General features: G+C 43.8%; 1 protein-coding gene across 1 annotated transcript; it reads left to right on the forward strand.

The window, feature by feature from the left end:
* Positions 1 to 1,508: 1,508 nt before the first annotated feature.
* On the forward strand, positions 1,509 to 18,199 carry LOC310819557 (polycystin-1-like protein 2; the record flags this gene model as incomplete). The annotated part of the gene is made up of 36 exons (XM_083690859.1): positions 1,509 to 1,830; positions 2,010 to 2,168; positions 2,396 to 2,584; positions 4,146 to 4,256; positions 4,489 to 4,636; positions 4,754 to 4,983; positions 5,062 to 5,469; positions 5,612 to 5,745; positions 7,752 to 8,101; positions 8,774 to 8,933; positions 9,176 to 9,313; positions 9,440 to 9,577; positions 9,734 to 9,858; positions 10,011 to 10,131; positions 10,542 to 10,673; positions 10,763 to 10,988; positions 11,182 to 11,372; positions 11,465 to 11,695; positions 11,829 to 11,930; positions 12,018 to 12,196; positions 12,433 to 12,579; positions 12,684 to 12,883; positions 12,988 to 13,223; positions 13,393 to 13,657; positions 13,832 to 14,307; positions 14,412 to 14,508; positions 14,658 to 14,798; positions 15,188 to 15,373; positions 15,557 to 15,890; positions 16,031 to 16,164; positions 16,285 to 16,412; positions 16,613 to 16,773; positions 16,897 to 17,107; positions 17,491 to 17,592; positions 17,684 to 17,815; positions 18,008 to 18,199. The coding sequence occupies 36 exons, from the start codon at positions 1,509 to 1,511 to the stop codon at positions 18,155 to 18,157; spliced, it is 6,894 nt and encodes a 2,297-aa protein (XP_083546985.1). The 3' UTR covers positions 18,158 to 18,199.
* Positions 18,200 to 18,362: the final 163 nt, after the last annotated feature.

Genomic DNA, 18,362 nt, shown 5'->3' on the forward strand with positions numbered 1-18,362 from the left:
GTCAGACATCCTGGAACAGCTACCCACAGCACTACAACACCACCCAGAGTGCACCAGGCTCATTGTGCACGTTGGGTCGAATGACTCCAGGAAACAGCAGTCTGAGATGTTAAAGGGGGATTTCAGACATCTCCTGGCTACAGTCCTGTCCACAGGTAAAAGGATCCTGATTTCTGGTCCAATACCAACTCGATGGCCGATTCACCAGGCTTCTCTCTCTCCACAACTGGCTCAAGGTAGAGTGCACAACCCTTGGAATCCACTTCATTGACAATTTCGACCTCTTCTGGAACCGTAGTAAATACTAGAAGAGAGATGGACTCCATCCCAACCGCACTGGTGCACACTTTCTCTCCGCAAACATGGACTTTGCCATCCTCCACACTGTCATAGTTGACTGAGAAAATCCATGCCCCCACCAGGTAATCACACCACCCATGCCAATAGAACAAAGTCAATTAAATCAGTTACCTTGTATGGTTACTACAGTCTGTCATGGTCACTACAAGGGGCTTGGACTACTAAACAAATACTCCCTAAACTCTGCCAGTCGGGCAGTCTGTTTTCAGTCTAATTTCATCCCAGTTAACAGTCGCAACTGGCAACATGTGAGATCCACTAAACGTCTGATCTCCATCCCATTAAATGTTCCATGTCCTGCACTAAAAAAGACTGGATGGGGAAAAATGGATATGGCACTTCTTAATGTTCAATCACTAAACAATAAGACTTTTGTTATTAACAAACTCATATCTGAACATTTTGAATACTTGTCAGACATGCTTTTAATATATGCTCCCTCTAGATCACTCAGGTCCTCTGGCACTGGTCTTTTAGTTGTTCCCTGGATGAAGACAAAGAACTACGGGGAGGCGGCATTTAGTGTCTATGATCCTCGCCTCTGGAACAGCCTGCCAGAGGAGCTGAGGGCGTCACAAACTGTAAACACCTTTAAAAGAAATCTTAAGACATACATTTTTAGTTTAGCATTTAGCATTTTAGTTTAGCTCTTTATCCATCTTATTTTAATCTACCCTCTTCTATTGTGCTACACTGGTTTCTCTGTTCTACCATGTCTCTTATTTTCTATACTATCATTTCCTTATATCACGGTTTATTTTCACTGTATTGTTGTATTTTCATTGTATTGTTGTATTTCCATTATATTGTTAAGCACCTTATATTGCAATTTTGCACGAAAGGTGCCATATAAATAAAGTCTGATTTGATTTGATTTGATTTGATTTGATTCATCAATGACAGCTTTGGAGGAAGAGGAGCATCCAGAGGCTATTGACAGTGATCTGCTGAGGTCCTTGTTATAGCCCATTCACCGTAGGCCTATACTCATTTGTGAACATGGACAATGCATCCATTGGGACCTCACAAAGCCAGGCAGCCAGGCATTCAGCGCTTTGTTGGAACCCAAAGTGGTTGTCAGAGAAGCTGACGTCACATCAGTCCCCTTTAAAGGCTGCCTGTAACACTGCACAGGTAAAGAGAAGGAGATGGACGGCACCACTGTCTTGCTGCTGATCTTGACAGCTTTTCTATTGACATGCCCGTCTTGTGCTCAGGATGAAACAGAGGCTCTGTCCTGTCCAGAGTACCAGGAGAGCTTTGACGGCTCCTGTTATGAGTTTGTGGGCCTACAGCATTCCTTCCTCGGTGCGCAGGGTTGGTGTGAGCATGGCGGTGGACATCTGGCCTTCATCCTGAATGATGAAACCCAACAGTTCCTTCAGAAGCACATGGAGCTGGAGCGAGACTGGTGGCTAGGACTGGCGCCTGCCTCCCCAAACCTTACACTGGACCCTGCTGCTACTGGGGGTAAGGGGCCAGCCAGGGAACTGATGTAGATGACACTTGTGTGATTTTATTGAGTGGGAGGTGCCTTTAAGGACACCACCAATACATTATAAACTAAAAACCTCTCATTTACAGTTGTGTTTTACTGTAAGGTTGAACAGGTTGAAGTCATGTTGTGGGAACGTTATGTACATCCTCAGGTCCTCTCTCCTGGCTCGATGGCTCTGATGTTAACTACTCCAACTGGGTGAACGACCCGGCTCCTGGGGCTGGCTGTGGCCACATCCTGAGGAACTCAGGATTTCAGTGGGAGGCCGCAGCCAACTGTAGCCAGGAGCTGCGCTTCATCTGCCAGTTTGGTTTGTATTTGCTGTGTGTGTGTGTGTGTGTGTGTGTGTGTGTGTGTGTGTGTGTGTGTGTGTGTGTGTGTGTGTGTGTGTGTGTGTGTGTGTGCGTGTGTGCGTGCCAGTGAGATAGAGATAGAGACAGAGAGAGAGACTAAGAATAAGAATGTACCTACATTACTGTATACGTGTTCAGTGTAAAACTGAATTCTTGCTCCCTCCTGTTTACTTTTTGGTCTTAGAATCAGGGCGTTCCATTACATGTGCAGACCACAATGCCACACTGCAGTGTGGTTCTGGTCAAGTGATAGAGGTCGATGACAGCTTCTATGGTCGTAAGACGGTTCACTACTGCCGGTCACATCCTGCTACCTCACCCACATCCACTCAGGAGGAGTGTAGCTGGGTTGATGTTGCAGATTCAGTAACAGGTATGGGGTGAAGTGTAATACACATCATTGGGTAAATGCATGGAAATATTTTGTTGTTGTTATATATTTTTTCCATATGTGTGGTTACATCTCGTTTGATCATTAGAAATGTTGAACTGTCAGTTTTATCCATGTATGTTTCCCCCATTACTCATGATATAGAAGTGGTTTGTTTGTTTAACTAGACATAGTTCAAGAATAGCCCCGCCCATAGTTTCCTAGGGGACATAGAATTAAATGGTACTAGGTATAGGTTAATACAACTGCATGATGTACAGTATTTACAGTATTTACATCATATTTGAGCTTTTAGAACATGCTGCATGTTACCTGTAAAACATCAACAGAACTGTTAATAGTGTAAAACAAACACACAAATGGTCTGGATGCATATAGGCAGCACTGAACACAATTCAAACTCAGTAAGGATCAATTGCAATACAACTGCCTTATGTACAGTGTTTAAACATTAAGCTTTTAAGACATGCTGGCTTTGCAAAGCACAGAGCAGAACAGTAAATATTGTAAACCAAACACTACTTACACAAAGAGCCCAGATGCACAGAAGCACTCATGAAACTCAATTCCACCTCAGCAAAGCCACCTCAAAGCACCACAAACGATGTCTTTGTGTTACACATAAAAACCATGAAAGCCATATTGATGTTAATAACATATCAAGACTGAAAGCAAAACCACTTAGCGAAGCTTTCCTTTGAAATGACATGCGTTGATGGCTCGTGAGATAAATGGAAACCAAATTCACTGCCGTCACTATTGACCTTTGCATTTAAGCTATTGCTTAGTGTTTCTTAGTGTTTCATGAATGACAAATATTTAGAGATGGCATTCTGATTCTTAATCTGGACAGTGTGCCCTGGTACCTTTCCAATAAATGATCTTTTCAGAGCAGGCCACTTATTCATCATTAGTCCTAACTTGTCATCTCCATTCATTCTGCGTCATCTCCAGGACACTTCTATGGATTGCAGTTCATATTGTAAAACAAACATAGCTTCAACAAAAGGCCCAGACACACTGAAACTCAATGTCACTCTCGCAAGTAGCTATTGGAAAAGCACCACAAAAGATGTATTTGTGTCACAAAGAAAACAATAGAAGCCGTATAGATGCCATGTACCCTGCTAAGGTGGAAACCCAACCCGTCCATTGAAATGCTTTGGAGGGTTGTCAGATGAATGAAATCCAAATACGCTGACGTCAATATTTAACATTGCATTAGTGCTTGTACTGTATGACCTAGTGTTTCATGTATGAATAACAAACAATTGTGAAGTGACTAGATGTGAGTAGATGTGACTAGACTAGATGTGATAGCAATGTGACTAGACCATGTACATTGGTACCTCTACAATGAATGATGCATTCAGAGTAGGAACACTTAAATCTATGATAATGACAATGATGACTTTGATGACGATGATTAAAACCTTACAAGGTTTTAATATCTAAGATTTGTAGCACTTGCAGAGGTGCCAAAATCAGTCATTTTGCTGTTGTTTGACAGACCATTTTTAAATGCCCTCTATGTCATTTCCAGGACACTGCAATGGACTGCAGGCGTGCCAGGCCACTGCTGATGTGTCCTCCTTTGTTGAACCCTGCCCACGACTGGGAAGCTACCTCTCTGTGGAGTACCACTGCAAAGATGGTCAGACCACTCGACCCCTGTCTCTCCCGCTATCTGTCCCTCCCTCTCTTTGTTTTGTGTAAACACTTTACATTACATATAAATACACAATTTAAAGTGGTGATAACGAGATGCATTTCAAATATGATTTAATAATGATACATAATTATGGATGTTCTTTATTCTGGTCGTACAATTGTGTTCCTTGCATTTCAACCGGTTTTTAATCTTGAGCTGTGTCTGTGATCTACAGGTCTCCACTTATTACTAAGCAAGTTGGCCGCTGTCTTTGACGATGTACCCATCACAGTGAAGTGGCTCCTCCGTCCATTCCAGGGCAATCTCACCTGCACCCTAAGTAGTGGGGATGGGCACACCACTGACCCCTACAGTCCTGAGGAGTGAGTAGCACCTTACCCATCTGACATCAGAGGCCTAATTCATTCACAAATAGATTCATATTAGATGATAGCTTTTTACTGCAGTACCAACCATCTATGTATTTTGTCCTCTCACAGGCTGGAGAGCAGTGTGGTGCACAAATACACCCGCCCAGGTGTCTTTATGGTTGGGGTGGAGTGTACCACCAGTGAGTGGCATGTGACAGCTCAGAAAAGCATCACCGTTCAGGAGCCCATTGGGGAATTTGGTTTCATCAAGTGCTATAGCATGAACCAGTCAACAGATGGCACTAACTGCAAGGCTCTCTACGGCAGCCCATTCCAAATTCAGGTTGAAGTAGAAGCAGGTAGGTGAAACCAACAGGTAAAAAATACAAGAGAGAACATTTTTATGAGAGGAAGTAGAATTACTTTGCTGTCTGCAGGTACAAATGTGACCTACACGATCCAGAGACGTGAGACTTTGATGGCCAATTCATCAGTGGTCAGAGGAATCGTCCCCCACAACATCAGCATCAGTCCAGAGATGGGGAAGCAACTGGGTCCTGGCTGCCACCAGCTGACCCTGCATGCGTCTAACAAGGTCACCGCCCTGGGAGTGTCCACAGAGCTGCAGCTTTGCCTGGTGGAGCCTGTTGAGGGTCTACAGGCCTCAATGATGGCGGAGGAGGGCGAGTGTCCAGACTCTGACCTCTACATCAGTGTCTCCCTGGACCAGGGAGCCCCAGTGCAGCTCTTCTTCCAGGTGTCTGGAGACAACGACAGCTTCTCAGAGAACAGAGACATGCTAAACAACAGCCTGCAGCTTTATAATATCTCAACCACAGTCCAAGGTGCATGTCCTGTTTCAGATATCAACTTAGTTTCATCCAAACTATAACTGAATCAGAACAACAACAACCAACAACAGATGTGAACATATTCTGTTTTCTTAGTCATTCATACTGTACATGCTTTCATTTTTTTCTTTTACAGGAGCTTTAAAAGTGAAAGTTAGAGCCTGGAATGTCTTCTCAGACATGGATGTGAATATGGACATGTGGAACACAACAGCTGTCTGTCACAATCATTCAGCACTCATTCAGCACAAGGATGACCAAAGAAACTCAGTAAAATTGATATATTAACTTATATAATGATTAACACATTTTGTGACACATCACCTTCATTCATCAATAAAACATATACAGTATATTTATATATATAAATGTGTGTGTGTGTGTGTGTGTGTGTGTGTGTGTGTGTGTGTGTGTCCTCTGCAAACATTACAAGGCAAACAATGTGATGTTATTCTTTAGTATTTTATGTCTCATCATATACTTCTGATGTTTTCAGTTTGATCATAGAATACTATATAAGTACAAATCATTATGACTTATGCGTACATTTTTTCATGTTCAGAAGGATGCGCATGTTAGAGTTCCCAGAGATCCCCCCCAAAAAAAAAAAAAAGACTTGGATATCACTGCCAGTCCAAACACTGCCAAAGACTACAGCCAAAGTGTCATACTGACTGTAAATGACTTGAGTGAAGTCATCAAAGACATCAAACCATCGGATATAACTTATGAGTGGAAATGTGGTAAGTACTATGCATGTATCAATTAAAGCTATAAACTAGACCACACAATATTTAAGCATACCCCACCTCTCAGTATAACTCAATGTAGGGCAGCAAACAAAAACCTCTCATGTGGTTTATATGTTGTACCTTCTGTCTTTATAATATCCATGCCGGGTATTCAAACAAACATTTGTATCATTTTTATTCCCACTCTTCCCAATAGAGAAACAATGTAAATGCCAAGATAAAACAACAGAGGAGACCCATGAGATTACAGCAGCTTGTCTTCAAGAGCCCTTCCTGTTTTATGAATACAAGTTTCATGCGAAGAAGAAGGGCAAAGAATTGGCTAAAGCATCCAAATGCTTCGCCGTTACTCCGCCAGAGTTCCCAGATGTCAGTATCAGGTGAGATAAGGGAGGAGGAGGGGCTGATCAGACCACAACACATCTCTTCATGATCTCCACATCCTCAAAACTGAAGAGTGATTCCATTTAAATGAATGATATCTTCTGGAATTATCACGGTCACCATTATGACTGGTCATGACATGAATTAACATTGCAGTAGGCATTTTGTTAGTGTGGCTAGTTTTGCATGGATCCCGGGGTTATAGAGCGATAGGACAAGTTAACTGGCTGATTTGATCAGAATTCAGTTAATGAATGTCTTGATCTGGTGTTTGATGAAAAAAACTGTTGTTCTTTCAGTTGTATTAGTAATTGTAAGAGTCCAGTCGACACAGACGAGGATGTAAAGCTAAAACTGACATGTACCAACTGCCCGTTAGTGGCTTGGAATATTGAGAACACATATCAGTATAAAGACTTATCTCTGAAAGTAAGTGTGAAAGTCGTTTCTATGTTACTCTCAGGCATGTTCCATTCATACAGTGTGTGCATTAAGTGATTAACAGTGCATGAATTGATCATTTGTTGTCACATGAACCACAGACAAGTAAGATCAATGAACGCATACAACAAATTGTCTGTTTACTGCATCATATAGAATCTTGAGGCTGTCTGTCAAGTCAGTGTGGATGAGGACAGCATTTTGTATTAAAACCTTTTTTTCTGTCTAGAAAGAAATCAGAGAGTGCTATGAAAACGCAGGGACAAAGCCTCTGATTCGGAAAAAAGATGGCGGAAATGAATACACAATAAAAAGTTCCGATCTGCAAGATGCCGAATCTAGCAATTATAATGTCAAAATGATAGCTTATGGTGGGTATTCATGAATTCACTCTCCAATATAGTTTTAGTGGCATAACTGTAGGATGTTCTTATACCCAGCGTCTCATATTAAAGGAGTTGCTGACTGTTTAATTGCACACTTTTCAAATTGAGTTAGTGTATTATTTGATCATTAAGCAATTCATAGACCGAATGTAATCAGTGTTAATCAAAGTATCAATGTTGTATCAATCTCACTTATATCATCTCTCTATGCATATATAGGTAAGCATAAAGCTGGCTTTGCCATGTACACCATTCATGTACCAGGTGCAACACCACCTGTGGCTCCTCCCATCCCACCTGTGGCTCCTCCCAGCCCACCTGTGGCTCCTACCAACCCACCTGTGGCTCCTACCAACCCACCTGTGGCTCCTCCCATCCCACCTGTGGCTCCTACCAACCCACCTGTGGCTCCTACCAACCCACCTGTGGCTCCTCCCATCCCACCTGTGGCTCCTACCAACCCACCTGTGGCTCCTACCAACCCACCTGTGGCTCCTCCCATCCCACCTGTGGCTCCTACCAACCCACCTGTGGCTCCTACCAACCCACCTGTGGCTCCTACCATCCCACCTGTGGCTCCTCCCATCCCACCTGTGGCTCCTACCAACCCACCTGTGGCTCCTACCAACCCACCTGTGGCTCCTACCAACCCACCTGTGGCTGGTACCACCCTACCTGTAACCACAGTCCCGACAACCAACACCAGCCCCTTGTCCTGTAGCATTTCCCCTCTGACAGGCACCGTTCTGGATGCTTTCAAAATCACCTGCACAACAAAGTCAGCCTTCTGCTCCCCAGGTGTCTGCCAATACTGCTTTCAAACTGACACAGGTGAGCATCCCCGCTCTGCAGTGTTTCAATTTGAGGACACTTTCTATCATCAAAGAGAAGTTTAGTGATTGAGGGGGAAGAGGTGGGGCGAGGCATGAACCACCCTAACCCTAACCCAATGAAAATGATATAATGATTGAGCTTCCAAATGGATCAAAGACTGTCATCAGATCATTTTTCTTTCAGGCCAACATCTGCTCTGCAGTTATACAAATGAAGTAAAGTCCATCTTCCTCCCTCTTGGGGAGAGCAGCAACAACTACATTTTGTCTTTGGTGGCAACTGAAATAAATGGGATCACAAAGACCAAAACCACGATCACCACAGAGGTTTGTCATGACCAAAAAGCATGACTAGCATTTACAAATTCTGATTGAATGTGTGGAGTCTTGCCCTTTCTGCGTCATAGAATTCCCGACCATAACATTTCACGACCATAACAGGCTTAGCACAGAAATAAGAGCTCTAAATGTTTTCTCTCCAGGTGCGGAACTCTCCCTCAAGTTCCTCAGTGCAGGATCTCCAGTCCAAGGTTATGGACACTGTGGCTCAACTCAAACAGCAAGGGCTGCTCTCTGGGGAAACACTGGGGCAGATGTTCCAATCTGTGTCCAATATGCTGAATCAGGACTCCAATGAGCAGGAGAAGGATGCCAGGATAGAGGTATGAGGAGGAGAGTGTGGTGGTGGTGGTGGTGGTGGTGGTGGTGGTGGTGGTGGTGGTGGTGGTGGTGGTGGTTGTTGTTGCCAGGTGTTAGGGTGGTGGGTACTGTCCCAAATAGACTAACACTCAGGTGGAGGTTATTAGAAGTTAGTTACTGTGCATACTTCATTGATGTTCCAGGTGAGATCATTTATATGATACATGGTTCAAGTATCGTTGTTCAATGTTGGTGTCTCCTAAAGCTACGTGAACAGATGCTGTCCAGTTTAACCACTGTACTGCAGGATGCCTCCAGCAACTCAGTTCACCAAGTGCAGGTGATGGCCACAACAGTGGTAGGACTCTCCCAGCAGAGTGATGAGCTCAGTCCCTCTGCCCAGGTACTGTACGTTTAGATTGCCCCTCATAAAAAAAATAGGGAAAAATGTTTACAGCCACAGAAAACATCCTATAATAAACATATTCATGAAAATATGTCTGTGTTGTGCTCTGTGGTCCACCTCCAGGTGGAAGCTAGCTCCCTGCTTGCAGTCCTCAGCTCTTCCCTCCTCTCCATGAATATCAATCAGGATGGAGAGAAGGTGGTAAAGGCGGCTACACCCATTGTGGAGGCAGCTAGTAATATGCTGGCCTTCACTTCAAACGTGAGCACACATGTTTTCTTTACCGTCACACCAGAGTCTGACACCAGGAATGATGCAGAAATATGGATATTGTATTTTAATCTATTCTATTCTATTCCAGTCTAGTCTATTTTATTATATTATATTATATTCATCCCTGCTTTTTGTTCCTGGCAGAAAAAAGTCTCTGATTATCTTCTCAGCGCCATGGGCAACATACAGAGTGCACTGTTGAATGGGAAAAGGGTCAATGAGGGCCCTGCCATTGTCAGTGTCGCTGGTATCAGTATTTATGTCAAAAGGTAAGAGGAATGTAGGCAGAGGGTATGAGAGGGACCTGTAGCAAGGCTTTGAAACATCAAAAAACATCTTTCACCTTGTGTTATGTTTCAAACTGTGGAAAGGTTGCCTCATTACCTCATCATCTTGAGTGTTTATTTTGCTCCTCTTGTAGAGTGTTTCCAGAGACCATCCATATGCAGCCCATAAGCATCCCAACAAACTCCTCCCCCAGCTTTTCCTTCCCTCATCTGGGCACTGACGTCCTTACTCCAAAAAAACCAGTGGATGTGCGAGTAAGCTTGCGTGCATGCGTGTGTGTGGAGGACTTTCATTGTGTCAATTACTTCTTTCTGGACTGTTCTTATTGTATATAATGTTTCAGATGTCTATTTTATTCTATTATTCTATTGTCACTTTATTTTGTTGTTGTTGTTTGTGATGTGAGCTGCTGTAACGCCTTAATTTCCCCTCAGGGATCAATAAAGTACCTATTGTCTGTCTATCTATCTATCTATCTATCCATCCATCTATCTATCTATCTATCTATCTATCTATCTATCTATCTATCTATCTAAGTAGTTAAAGTTTCATAGTCAAAGTTTCATTTTCTTGATTAATGTTTAGGTATGGTTCAGAACCTCCCTCTCTTAACTCCTTTTATTATTATTATTTTATACTCCTTTTACTAACTCTTTTATTACAGATGATGAGTTTTGAGAAGAACCCACACTGCTGCAGTGAGGGGGGAAACATCAGTGGCACTGTGGGGTCTTTGTCCCTCACCAAAGAGGATGGCTCAGTCATACCAGTAAAGAACCTGCCTGAGGAGATCGAGGTAAGACCTCTCCAATCCTTCAAATCACTGCATTCCCAACTGTGTGCTTAAGCAGTCAAGTTCAGGTTGTAAGTATCTCCTCTTCACAGATCTTCTTGCCAAGAGTTAATGCAGGGCAGGTGAATAGCTCAATCCTGGACTTGGGTAATTACAGTACACTGAAGATTGACGTCCCTTCAACTGACGTAACCCTAGTGCTGAAGATTCAGCCCTCTAAGGATATAACCTTTCAACTGTTCCTGGGGTTTAAGGACTACCCCAATGCTAACAAACACATAGCCAAGACTCAGATGCCACACGTGGGCACCACACAAGGTGATGCACCTTTTGAATGTGTTTGTAAATGGTGGAGACATACAACATTTGTGAAGCATGATGAATGGTTAACATTGAGTGTATGTGTATGTGTGTGTGTGTGTGTGTGTGTGTGTGTGTGTGTGTGTGTGTGTGTGTGTGTGTGTGTGTGTGTGTGTGTGTGTGTGTGTGTGTGTGTGTATTGTTGGTACAGAGGAGAGATACACCTGGATACTGAGTCCCAAAGACAGGGCAGGAAACATTGGGGTGCACTACCTGGTGGTGAGACCCATTGTAGAGCCAGGGATTAAATCAGTCAATGCCACTGTGTCTGTTACCTCCATCGCCGCCCAGTGCAAATACTGGAATGAAACCAAATCCGCCTGGAGTGAAGATGGCTGCAGGGTGAGTGTAAAAAGTACTATAACATCACCTCATTTTACAAGTTTCCCTGAACAGTCCAACTATAATGCATAAACCAACTATTGTCTCCTTAGGTTGGTCCTTTCACCACACCATTCGTCACCCAGTGCCTATGTAATCACTTGACCTCATTCGGGAGCTCTTTCTTCGTCATGCCCAACCTTGTGGACGTGTCCCGCACAGCGGAACTCTTTTCCACCTTTGCCAACAACCCCGTGGTGGTATGCTTTGTAGGTGCCATCTTCGTTGCTTATCTCCTGGTGGTCGTGTGGGCACGCAGGAAAGACATCCAGGACACAGCCAAGGTCTGCCTCAGTCAACCACTACTGCCATGAAGGACGATTTTATACATACAGTAGATTTGCAATTGACTGTATTTATTATCTTTGTAGTTAGTTTCGATGTGTGTGATTTAACTCAAAAGAATATTTTGTCTAGCTAAAGGTGACAGTGCTGCAAGACAATGACCCCTTGGCTGAGTATCGTTATATGCTGAATATCAGCACCGGGCATCGGCGTGGTGCTTCCACCTCCTCTCAGGTCAGTAATAACAGTTTCAAGGGAACTATGATCTGTGGTCCTCTGATAAATGAATTCAGTCATCCTGTCCTATTGTGGCTACTGCAGGTTACAGTGTCTCTGCTGGGCACGGAGGGCGAGAGTGAGCCCCACCACCTCACAGACCCTGACAGGCCCAAGTTTGAGAGGGGTGGGCTGGATATGTTCCTGCTGACCACACCCTTCTCCCTGGGGGAGCTGCAGAGCATCAGGCTCTGGCACGATAACTCAGGGGGACACCCTGCCTGGTAGGGGGGAACCTGTCATCAAAGCTGATTGATTTACCTCTCAGTTGAAATCCTATGGTTAATGAGTAAAAGATACGTATGTTAAGGTCTCACCATGTATTTTTAGAAGAACTCATTCTCAAAATCAATACAACATTGGATTGCAGGAACTGTGCAGAATAACTGGCTACCTTGAAATGTTCCATTGAAGCTGGTAAAGAGTGAAGATAGTGGATGATAGCAGTGTTTTCATGCAGGTACTTAAACAAGGTGATGGTGCAGGATCTAGAAACTGGACAGAAGTGCCACTTCCTGTGTAACTCATGGTTGGCCATCGATATGGGTGACAGCACTCTTGATAAAGTTTTCCCTGTTGCCACAGAGATGGATTTGAAAGGGTTCAGGTGAGATACAATACTATTACACCTTGAAATGGTAAACTGTGAGGAAATTCTACCAAGGAAAAATGTCTCTCATGGTAACCACATATTTCATATGCTGTAAACAGTAATCTGTTCTTCATGAAGACAGCAAAGGATTTCCGTGATAGCCACATCTGGTTCTCTGTGGTCAGCCGGCCCCCAAGTAGCACCTTTACATGTGTGCAGCGAGTGTCCTGCTGTTTCTCTCTGCTGCTCTGCACCATGCTAACCAGCATCATGTTCTGGGGTATTCCTACCGACCCCTCTGAGCAGACTATGGACCTGGGTAGGAAAGCCTGCACAATTGGTACTGTTTGGAGACAATTTTTTATGTGTGATGTGAGCTCATCTTTTCTCTCTCCCTCTTCCTTTATCTGTCTCACTCTGAAGGTCATATTGAGTTCACCTGGCAACAGGTGAAGATTGGAGTTCAAAGTTCATTCATCATGTTTCCAGTTAATCTCCTCATTGTGAGTATCTTCAGAAACACCCGCCCCCGAGAGAAGAAGCCTGGGAAGCCCAAGGCAGAGGGATCCAAGCAGCGGAAAACAGGCCGTGAGTCTCCTTCTCAGCCACCCTCCCCACAAAGGGACCACAAGGAGATCACACCAGACACTGTCATCAAGGTGAAGATAGTCTGTTCACACCAATGAATTACTTCAAATCCTCATGGTGAAAACCAATGAAAATTTACAAATCAACAAATCGATCTTTTTTTTTGCATTTTTGTGCTCAGCCTAACTGTCGATCAATATACCTCTGCATATTAGCACGTTTGTTATGTGTTCATCACAGGACATAAAGAGAATCGCCCAGTCACTCTCCAAGGCCATGAAAAGCCCCATCCCACGTTTGGAATTGGAGTTGGGGCCTGAAAGAAAGACAGACATCAACACTCTGCTCTCTCTTGTGGAGGACATTATCAAGCAGCAGAACCGAGCTGGCGGGGAGTTCTACACAGACATCTCCAAGAAAGACAGATCTCTCATTGACTCACTTGAGGCAGTCAATCTGGAAGCCACATCCCCAGAATCCAAATCCCACTTAGAGGATAATCAGGGTGGGTTAGAAGTGTAATACTCTGACCACAGTGTAAAGTAAAGCTCATCATATTTCATATGCCTCTCTAGCTGTTTAGTATTTGCATGATGCTATTCAGCACATTCAGAGATGGCAGGGCATATTTGTAATAATGGGTAAGGTCAGACAAATATGTTGATTACTGTTTTGCCAGAGAACAGCCAGTGTGGGAGTCCAGAGAAGACTGGGGACGGAGGCCAGAAATGGAGCACCAACAGCCAGTATCTGTACAGGCAGCTACGCCACGTTGAAAAGGAGTTAAGTCTACTGGGACCCTCTCGCTTCCCCGACCCAGACAGTTACTGGCGGGCCGTGCAGCAGGTGCAGGGCATGAAGGGTTTGCTAGAGTCCCACCTCCCCTCCTCCAGCCTGGGAGGTGACCAGCTAGCTCGCAGCCCCAGCCCAGCAGAGAGCGTTGCCGGGGACAGTAGTAAGAAGGGGTGCTGTCAGGGGGGGCTCCCCTGGTGGTTTGTGTTTGTGGGCTGGTTACTGGTGTTAGCCTCCAGCGGTGTGTCAGGATACTTCACAATGATGTATGGCCTGACCTATGGGAAGGACCGCTCTATAAGCTGGCTCATCTCCATGGTGGTGTCCTTCTTTGAGAGTCTCCTCATCACGCAGCCTCTGAAGGTGAAACACATCAGATTACAACAATATACTGTATGCCATAAGACATCATATACTATAATTATATACAATCATATTGTTATTGTTCTGTCAATGTCTTGTCACAGGTGCTTGGTTTGGCAGTCTTCTTTGCTCTCGTTCTGAAGAAAGTTGATCAGGACGAGTATAGAGATCCACAGTTAGAGGAAGCTCTAAGAATCCGTGGTACATACGTACTACATTTTCACAAACCTTTCAGCTTCCCTCTCATTGAAAACATGTTGTTATTCATAGTACAGTAGTTGGTGGGATATTGTGTTTATTTGTACACATTTACAACAGTCAGTTGTAATACGCATTTATTCCACCTACAGATGATCCTGATGCTGTGCGGGCAGCCAGGAGAGATAGCACATGCAGCTTCTACCAGCCCCCTCCTCCCACCGACATTGAGAGGATGAGGAACAATATGATCAAAGAGCAGAAGGCCTATGCCCTCATCAAGGAGATTCTCAGTAAGTTTCATCAATTCATATAACTTTTATTATAGCAGGTTAAGCGCATTGAGATTTAAAATGTATTTTAAAAGAGAGATCAGGGGAGGCTGTTAGAGGCAGAAATCGGAGGACAGGCTCATTGTAATGCATGGAACTGACTGAGGACTGGTATCACGTGTTATTCCATTCCATGCATTAAAATGAGCCCGTCCTCTGATTTCTGTCTCCACTAGCCTCCCCAGAGAGAGATCTGACCAAAATAGCAAAACACAGTCACAGACAAACCAACAAACATAAACACACATTGCACAATTTTTATAAAAATGTACGTATCAAAAACGTTGTCTACTGCTCCACCCAACAGTACACATCGGTGCATGACTATAAGGTATGTGTTCTTGTTGCAGCCTACATGGGGTTCATGTGGATGTTGCTCCTGGTGGCATACGGCCAGCGGGACCCTAACGCTTATTTCCTGACTCGGCACATTCAGCAGAGCTTCAGCAAAGGGATCTCAGACAGCATGAGTCACAGAGATGTGTTCACCTGGGCTAACACCTCTCTACTCAGCAACCTCTTTGGAGTATACACAGGTAACATTTATATTGTAAAATCCAAGAGACAATTACACATATAAAATAAATTGTCTTGGTGAAAGTGTGGCTTATAACTTTGATAGTATTAATCATGCATGTGCTTCAATACTGTCTGTGTCAAGTTGCTGAATCTTCTGGCTATAACTTGCTGCTGCATTTTTGATATGCTGTGTTTTTTAGGGTTCATCACAGATGGTAACTCCAAACTGGTCGGTAATGCCCGTCTTCGTCAGGTGAGGGTGCAGAAGAACTCTTGCCGAATCGCCCGCTCCATTCGACAATCTGTTGGCCGAGACTGTCATGCTCCATATTCATGGGAGATGGAGGATATGGGCTCCTATGGGCCAGGTTGGAACCGTTCTGTGAGTGAGAACGCCTCCCAGTTCCTCCGCAGTCCTTGGCAGTACCAAACCCAGGCCCGACTCAGAGGCTTCCCCATCTGGGGCAACGTGGTCCTCTATAGGGGAGGGGGGTTTGTGGTGGACCTAGGCCCAGACTCACAGAATGCTAGCAGGTAAACCAGAACATAAAAATACCTCATAATGATCAAACTGATACAACGATACCTCTTGTAGAGGTAAAACAGTTCTACCCATTCAGTATTGAGGATTGAGTGATCATCTATGTCCTAATTAATGTCCTCTATGTCTGCAGAACCATTCAGTACCTGTTTGACAACACATGGATTGACATGTACACACGGGCAGTTTTTGTGGAGTTCACTGTGTACAACGCCAATGTCAACCTCTTCTGCATCGTCACACTCATGCTGGAGACCACAGCTGTAGGTAAGACAGCCACGATAGCATTTGATGAAAGCAACGCTATTATGTGTTAGACATAATACAGGACATAATACAGGACATAAAACAGGACAGACTCTCAGAATATCTATCTAATTCTCCCAGGAGCGTTCCAGTTTCGCAGTGAGCTGCATAGTGTCCGTCTGTACCAGTCCACTGGTGGCCTGCACATCTTTGTCATGGCTTCTGAGATCATTTATTTCCTCTTCATCTTCTATTACATGTTTGTTCAGGTAAGCCTGTCTTTACATGGCTTTACAAAGCTTTCTTATGCCTTTCTTTACCAAACACCAATGGGCTATGCTTACTCTAGCAGAAAACATTGATAGGAGATACTTCATTTAGGCTGCATACTAGCGCCATCTCTAGGTCAGCATAATCTCTGAATATTTGTGGTCATGAAGTTCCTCCTCAGTCTGACTCTTCCCATCAGGGCAAACTGATGAAGCAGCAGAAGTGGGCATATCTCAAGAGCAAGTGGAACCTGCTAGACCTGGCCATCATTATCTTGAGCTGGAGCGCGCTGTCTGTCTTCATCAAGCGGACTCTGGTGGGGAATCGGGACATGGCGTACTACAGAAGCCATAAAGACCAGTGAGTGAACACACAGTTTTGGGAATCATTGGTAGAAATTAAATTCTATTTAATTCTATTTTTATAGAGAAAACAAGGGTCTATTTTCCAGAGTGAAATCCAGTTTCTTTGCTCTCGATATAGGTTTGCCAGTTTTCATGAGACAGCCACAGCTGATGCAGTGCTGGGGTATCTGATTGCTTTCCTGGTGCTGCTGGCTACAGTCAAATTGTGGCACCTGCTGAGGCTCAACCCCAAGCTGCACATGATCACAGCTACACTGCAACGGGCCTGGACAGACATATCAGGCTTCCTCGTGGTCATGACCATCATGTTTCTGGCCTACTCTATAGCTGTAAGGATTTTAACACTATTCCAACTTCCATATCCCACATTGGCAGCTGCTTGCTCCAATGTATCTGCATTTTATAACAGTCCTCTTTTATGTGGTGTACCCTACTTCTGTGTGTGGTGTATGCATGTCAAAAACGACCATTCACCAACAGCTGAGTGTATGACAAAGACAAGATCACCAAACAACACAGTAAAGGGAGGGTATCCTGTATATTGTGTAAATGACCGTTACAATTTGATTTGTATGTGTTTCAACAGAAAATGTTTAATAATGTATTCATGCAACACAGTTATATCTACTATAGTACTATACATCTCAAACAACAGAGATAATCTGTCATCATCCTGTAAAACTGTTTACATCTAATTATTCTCTGTCTACAGTGTAATCTGCTGTATGGCTGGAAGCTGTACTCCTATAGGACTCTCCTGAATGCGGCTCAGACCATGGTCAGCTTGCAACTGGGCATCTTTAACTATGATGAGGTTAGTGAATTCTATTCTACCAGTTCTAATACACCCTGACAATTGATTTATGGCAGCTATTTGATTGGTGGTTATTTTTCCTCCAATCCAGGTTCTGAATTACAACCCCCTGCTTGGTGCATTGCTCATTGGCTCCTGCATTGTGTTCATGACCTTTGTGGTGCTGAACCTTTTAATCTCTGTCATCCTGGTGGCATTCTGTGAAGAGCAAAAGCATCACAAGGTACAGTACTGTTTCAGAATTGTATTAGTGATGCTCTTGTGTTATGTTGGTTATTTATATGTACATCTTTAAGTTTATTGGCTTATTTTGCAATCATATCATTGTTATCATCACTGTTGATAACGATACACCTCAGTGTAAAGTAGCCACTTGGCTATACGTTCTTAGAAAGGTCTGTTCTCTGTTCCACAGCCCTCAGAAGAGGAGGAGATCGTGGACCTGATGCTGATGAAGCTCTGCAGCTTGTTTGGAATCAAATGGAAGATGGAGGATAATAAAGAAAGTGACAGTCCCAAGGAGAATGGTACCGCTGCCACTAACAAAGGACCCTCCACTATATAGGAGTAGGATCTTGTATCACGACTTCTTCAAAAACCTGTTGCCTCTGGCTCTTATATGTATCTTTGCATGGATAAATAAAGCAACATAGGAAGATTTGTCAGCATATCACTAGTGTACTTGTACCAATATGTGGGTCAAGATATGATGATAGATCTTAAGATAATTCTAATGTTGTAAATGTTTGTTGAACCATAGCAATCTGGAA

The sequence above is a fragment of the Argentina silus genome (assembly GCF_951799395.1).
Source record: "Argentina silus genome assembly, chromosome: 19".
Taxonomy (NCBI): domain Eukaryota; kingdom Metazoa; phylum Chordata; class Actinopteri; order Argentiniformes; family Argentinidae; genus Argentina; species Argentina silus.